Here is a 6,841-nt window from a genome sequence, read left to right on the forward strand (position 1 = left end):
GTACGCGCAATCGATCGACGCGAGTAATTAGGGGTTGAACGGACAGTCGTTAAAAGGCGGTCCTAATCACAGAGGTTTTCCACGCGAAGGGTCCGCGAGCTGACAGCTGAACGCGAGGAGGATGAATAATCCATGGAGCACGCCTCGAGACAATGTACGCGTCCCACACAGGAATTTCAGGTGTTTCGACTAACGAGCGATTTGCATGAAACAACGAGGACGGCCGAGCAACGGGGAACCGGGACGAACCAGTTTCGAATCGGGCCGGGATACATTCGTATAACTCTTTAAACGCGCGTAATCCGCCAGGGTCGCCCTCCATTCCTCGCCCTCCCTTTTGTTCCTCGTTCCTCATTCTCGATACAGCTGAGCGAAAATACGCTAATTACGGTTCGTAGCTCCCGCGTTACGACCCCCGCTTCGAAACGGCCCATTACAAACTCGCTCCGAAGGCATCTCGTAATTACGCTATCCCTCGATACCATCTCACTCGGGTTCGCCGAACGGATCCGCCGCGGCGCGATCAAATTGCTCGCGTTCTGAAGAAACGTGGATCAAATGTTTCGCTAGATCTATCTGTCGATGGATCAATCGGAAATGATCGTCTCTATGGAACACGGTACCTCGAGGACACAGCTCCTCGATGGTATACGTGAGATTTCGCGTAACGCTTCTCCACTGGAATCTCTACTGCTCGTTTCTAACGATATTTCTGCGTTTAAATAGCTTCGACATAATACGATACAAATTACGGTGTAAAATACGAGGATTAATTTGCACCAGCCGGTATTTTCGTCTAATTGTAGCCGCATAGCAACTCATGGAAGATTTATATCGTTAATTTATAACTTATTTCCCTGATGAATTCGAGTTTTTGCCAGGACGGCGTGCACCGATTTTCCCCGGTTTCCCGCGGGCAACGCGTTCCGTGGAACGCACCTATCGCTGGCAATTATCGCAACCACCGACAGGTGGATGGGATCGCAACGCGGAAAGAGAACCGACCGCGGCGGAAAAAGAGCATCGAGCCGTTCCCTTCGTCGCGGGAGAGTTGCGCGAAACGTTCTGTCAGTCGACAGTTTAATTCACCGCGCGGAATAATCGGCCACAGCGAGCGTAATCGGTTGTTCTAACGATGCCACTTAGAATTCTTGGTAAAAACCGTCCAGCCCTCGCGGAACGCCAAACATCCATGCGATAAGCACGGCGATCGTTCGTTTCCGCGTAGGGAACCAACTCGCGCTCTCACGATTTGTGTACGAACACGCGATGGACGCGTTTCATTCATTCCCAGCCAATCTACGCGTCCATCGTGTGCTATCGATATTTTTTCAGCAGGCTGCAAAGTCTTATAGAAAAATAAGAAATCGATACAACCTCGAGATACTGTCTCTATTATTGACAAAGTTTTCAAATAAGGTATCAACGTGTGAGAACACTGTAACGCTTATGTAACAATGCTAACATCGACGACACTTGGTTGGTAAAGGAGAAGGTTGATGAAACGTTACCTTTATCGCGCTTGATGCGTCTGCAAATGGCGCACATGCGGCGGCCGCAGTGCTGCCTCTCGGGCTTCTGCTCCGTGTCCAAGGTAACCATGGTTGCTACGGATATTTTCTATCGAATATCCCCGTTTCTCTCTACACGTATGACACGTATTATTACGTACATATATATGCGTTCGACATTTCACTGACAAGTCTTCCAACGTCGTTCGTGGTGCGCGTCCTCTTCGACTTGGCACTAACACGGATCTCTCACGAGCACTAAGGCGAACCGAAGATTCACGCGTTATCACAGCTGATCTGATTTGCCACGGACACTGACTAGATAGAATCCTCTTCCGTTCACGATGGCGCCGGCGGAAACTCGTCCCGTTTCTCGTCACGATGCTTGATGCTCCAACAGTTGGCGGTCCCTGTAACCATTGACTCTCAGCGTCGATCGTCGACGAGACTCGTCTCGTCGCGACGATCGACGTCTTCTGCTTCGACGCTACAGCTATTTCGATTCTTCGATTCACTTTGCTCGACAGTCAGAAACGAAGGTTCTTCGAGAATCGAAAGACTGCAGTACCAAGCGTTCCGTGTAGTCTGCTCTTCGATCCTTCTCCCGTCGTCCTGCTGCCTCTCCTAGAACGCTTGATCCTCGACAATTTCACCAACACCTCGCTGCACGCGGACTGCTTAATCACTTTCTCCTCGGCGCCCTCTTAATTGCGCGGCGACGTATCAATTTCACGCGCGTTCTCCCCTCGTCTGTTATGCACGCGTGTACGCACGACCGCTGCGTTTCGCGCGATCCGATCGACTAAGCTGCTCGCTAATAACTACGCCTAATCGTCGCGGGGATGACGAATCGCGACGCACAAGCTCGCTCATCGGCGCGGACAATGAAACTGCGATAGATCGCCGTGACTCCGCCCATGGAGCAGAAATCACCACCAATAAATCGATTCGGTTGTAAACAAGAATATCTGAGGAATCCGTCTTTTTCAGTCGATGATGATCTACTCTCGAACGTAACGCTGCGCTGCTAATCCCAGTATTTCCGAAAAAAGCCTTCTTATTCGCGCGTTGCACAGTTCTTTTTACTGCACAATGTAAGACAATTAGGGTAATTTAAAGAGTAACGGACCGACGTGGCAACGTTTTGGACCATCGAGGCGTTTTCGTCTCATCTGTCCCACGGAGCAGCCTTGGCGTGCATTATCGACTCTGTTACCACTTGGTTCGAATGGTCGCGGCTAATTAAGCTTAATTCAATTTAATTAAAGCCCGATCTTTGGCCCTTGGACATCGCGCGGGCAATTAGCGAGAGGAATCGGTTGGCCTAATCGTTCCAAATTAATAGAGATCGGGGTGGCAGCGACGCGGGGACGATCCGTTTCTTTCCACGCTGCCCTCGTTACTTTTTTTTATTTTCCAACCTTTTCCCCCGTCTCTCTCTCTCTCTTTCTCTCTCGCGGCTGTTCGTTTCGTACCGTTCGGATGGACGCGCGTGGGCGTCGTTTCGTCGCTGCACGCCGCGAAATTACGGTGAATTATCGACGATCCGGAAACACAGCCGGTTGGAGACGCCTCGTTCGAACTTTCGAAAACGTGAGAGGCGCACGCTTGCCCGGCGGCTGTTCATTCAGAAAAATCGTGCGCGGTGAAAGCAACGCAAAAAATGTCGATACTCGCACGGAAAATCCTTGCGATGCTCTTCTTACGAGGCCTGACTTTTCGTCGATCGTAATATTCCCACGCGAACGCTATAATACTTGTCGACAGTCTGTGTTACGTTGATCAAGGATACACGCGTTCTACAGAAGCTACCATCGAAGTCGATAGAGTCATGCACAGAGTATTGTAAAAACAATTAACGTGTCTGATAATTCCTCGTTAAGTGACAACCCTTTTTTCTCCTTATAGAAAGAAAGTATTTTTCTATTTCGATATACGAACACGATGTATTACGTCTAAATAGTTTGCGAGAATGATAAATGTTGCCATTCAGATCGGACACAACCAGATTCTGCCACCTTCGGATACTACGTTTATAGATAGAGCTCGACGACGATCAATTATCCCATATGGAAAACGTAATAATAGTCCCTGTCTCGTGGACGCTCGTGCAAGGTATTACGTGCTATTACCAACGAATCGCTTTATCAATTTCACGCACAATTAACAGCACGTTACCCTCCAAAAGATATTCAATGCCGGCGCAGCGTAAAAGTGAATTAGCAACCAAAACAGAGACGCCCAACTGTTTGTATACCTGCGCGACCTTACGCGGCGACTGGAGACTTCGATGCCCGCACAAGCGATGCGCCACGCGGCGCTGCTCAGTAGCCTTACGGCCGTGAAACATGCGGAAGGCGTTCTCTCTCTCTCTCTCTCCTTCTTTCTCTCTTCTATTCCTACTAATATTCAGACGTTCCTAAGCTTTGCATTTCTAAATATCTACAACGAACGTGACGTTATTCTGTGTGTATGTGCTTAACGTTATTATTTCTCATATCGTAGATTACGAGTGATTTGATTTCGCAAAAATAACAATCACACGACGATGTACACGGTTAGAGGAGATGTTGCAGCGTCGGCTCTGCGAAGAAGCGGCACAGGTTTCGCCACTGACCGCCGATTTCCATCAACGGGGCTTAATAAGCATCGTCCGAGAGGAGGCTGGAAGCGACAGTGAAAGTTGACAAAACAGACGCAGGTAAGTTCCTTTCGGTGTGCTCGCCGCGCACCCACGCGACGCGTTTAATTAACGCCGAAATTATTGAAGCCCGAAGCGCGATCACGCGGAGATAGCGAGCGACCACGCGCACTAAATAAGCGCCCACGTAATCGCGCAATTTTCATCCCCGCCACCTCGCGATTGTTGTGTACATTTTTAATTATCCACGTCGCCTCGTCGCCCACCCGGCTTCGCATATTTTCGCGTTTACACTCGGACTATTCCTCGTCTTTACGCGAATCCTACGTTTCGCAAGTCCCCGCGAGCTCCTTCGACGTTCACTCTGTTCCACGAATTTTTATTATCGCTGTCCCTTGGACTCGGATAATCGAGACACGCGACGCCCACGACGCCCCGACGAAATTCCACGCCATTTGTATGTTAATTGTTTCGAAAGTTCCCGAGTTAATTTCCGTTTTATTTCACCACCGCTGTCCGGCATCCTCGCTTCCTACGTTAATTGATACGCGACGCCAGCCCCTCACGACGCTCTCTAACCTCGAGGGTGCACCGCGTATCCATCGCAATTTCCAAACGTATACTTAGCGCGATCCGATTCCACCGATGTCACGGTCGCGTTAACGATCCTTTAAGTATCACTTTGCGCGTATTACCGTGGCTGAGAGCTTATTAGCCGACATTATCGCGTTATCGCGGCCGATTACGCAACCGCAATCGGTTCAACCGTGGATCACCGACGGCGTGGATCGACCGTGCCGTGGCACGATTACCGTAATCACTGTTATAACTCCTCGGCTGGAGGAATGAGAAACGGTGCCCAGCCCGTGCGATCGTCCGTTTCGTTCGTTAACGCGCGATTGCAAATCGTTCCGTCTCGATTTCCAGCCTACTTATCACGGCGGGACCGAAGTGTTCGATTCGGGGGGATCATTAATCCGCATTTCAGCCGTTCGCAACGCCCCGCTTAATTAACCGTGCCAGAGTAAATAGCACAATTTGTTATATTAATGGCTTATCGAGTTACGAAATTAACGCTCCCTCTGCTAACCGTTCGATGTCGAGGTGGTCCACCGTGCGAGCGATCCTGATCGTCTGTCCTGTCGGTTCCGCCCCCTTCTGACATGCGGATGTTCCGTGACAGACAATGGCGCGATGACGCGCAGATCGAACAGCGTCCTGTCTTTAGTTTCTACTGTCACGTCTCTTAAACGACTAGAATCCCTCTTTCCAAAATTCGCTTTATCTACGAAATCATATGGCAAGTTACTAATTTGCAGTTAAACTTTTATCGTACGCTGAATTGTTTATTTCTTCCGCGAATCTGAAGATTAAAGCAGAAGAAGGATCCGTAGAATTGTTCGCGGTAAGGACTGACAAAAGTGTGGCTCACAGGCGAATTTCGCGAGGAAAAGTAAAGGGGGTTGCGAAAGAGAAATCGTACGGCGGACCCTCCTCGCGGCGAAGAGGAATTGCTTGGCCCCTCCCACGAGGCTCCCTGGCGGCTGCCACGGCCTCGACACGCATTTCCAAAGACTCTTTTCGTCGTGACGTACCCATCAGCCCCCGTCGTTATCTGATCGTGTCGATCTTCTCATGATCTTTCACTATGCCTCTCGCGCGTACTCCTCCGATCCAGCGCGCGGCATTCGAAACGGAACGATCGTTCCCAGATAGCGCAGCTATCGCGCCGATTCCTATGCGACGCGTGTCTCGATCTTATCGGCCGGCAACTGACAATCAACGATTCGCGATTTCACGAAACTCGCCGTGCGCGACGCGCTTTCAAGGTCCACTTGATAACAGCCCTCGTGGAAAATTGGATTATTAATATATAGTTTTGTCAACGTGGCACTGGTTGGATGTTCAGAAACTGCTCGCATCCTCGAAAGGAGAAGAAGCTTGCTCGATGAGAACCATTTAAACATCAGAGGAGACGTACTTGCGAAAACATAGCAGCTCAATGTAGCAATAAACTAAAAAGCAAACAACCGAGGAAATCGAAAACAAATAGACGACAGGAAACGAAACTGCGAAACACAGATTGATCTCGATGGAGGCTACCATCGCGGTGAAAGCGATTTCATTAAAATAAAACGTCCACCGTTTCCAGTAGCCATCGCCAAGCGTCCAACAAAACCACGTCCACGTTTATCTCACGAATAATTCCGCTGGATCCTTCCAGAGTAATTCAAACTTCCAAGCAAAGTTCACCCAACGAAGCACCCCAGAATTGTGCTTCGAACGAAACGTCGTTCAATAGCTTCGAACAGTCTTACTCAGATGCGCGATCGACGTCCACCGTTGGCACCGCTAACGAGGGCCCAGCCAATTAACCGAACCGCGAACGCGTAACTCCCGAAACTCGAGCGGCGATGGATTTAAAAGGCCCCCCGCTTGGCCGGGCGTGGAAATCGGCAGGGACGATCAGAAAGTTAACGGTGGTGGCTCAGGGCCCAGTCATAAGGCCCCGTAGACGTGTTTGCGAAACGAGGTAGATCGAATCCGATCGCGATTCAATTAATATCGGACGCCGCGGACCGGCGGTTGATTTAATTATCAGATTCTGGCGGTGGCGATAGGGATCGCTTCATTAAGGAACGCGCGTACGAGTCGCGCGGCGGAGGGCCCACGTGTTCGATCCACGGGG

The 6,841-nt window shown here is 50.1% G+C and overlaps 2 protein-coding genes across 7 annotated transcripts in view; one reads left to right on the forward strand and one right to left on the reverse strand.

Annotated features, from left to right (window-relative positions):
• LOC143429400 (uncharacterized) overlaps positions 1 to 6,841 on the forward strand; it is a 381,903-nt gene that overhangs the window by 76,012 nt on the left and 299,050 nt on the right. The gene's annotated exons all lie outside the window — the stretch shown is intronic.
• Positions 1 to 6,841, reverse strand: part of LOC143428725 (uncharacterized) — a 214,662-nt gene that overhangs the window by 32,785 nt on the left and 175,036 nt on the right. Inside the window, exons 1-2 of one of the 5 annotated variants that reach the window (XM_076903787.1) lie at positions 2,080 to 2,177; positions 1,512 to 1,921 (exon numbers count right to left, since the gene is read on the reverse strand). The exons of 3 other annotated variants lie outside the window; for them this stretch is intronic. In XM_076903787.1, coding sequence (XP_076759902.1) covers positions 1,512 to 1,602 — 91 coding nt within the window. In that variant the 5' untranslated portion in view covers positions 1,603 to 1,921; positions 2,080 to 2,177. Of the gene's footprint in view, positions 1 to 1,511; positions 1,922 to 2,079; positions 2,178 to 6,841 lie in introns of those variants that run through there. One more of the 5 variants, XM_076903786.1, reaches the window with a different exon arrangement.

The sequence above is a fragment of the Xylocopa sonorina genome, chromosome 11, assembly GCF_050948175.1.
Source record: "Xylocopa sonorina isolate GNS202 chromosome 11, iyXylSono1_principal, whole genome shotgun sequence".
NCBI lineage: Eukaryota > Metazoa > Arthropoda > Insecta > Hymenoptera > Apidae > Xylocopa > Xylocopa sonorina.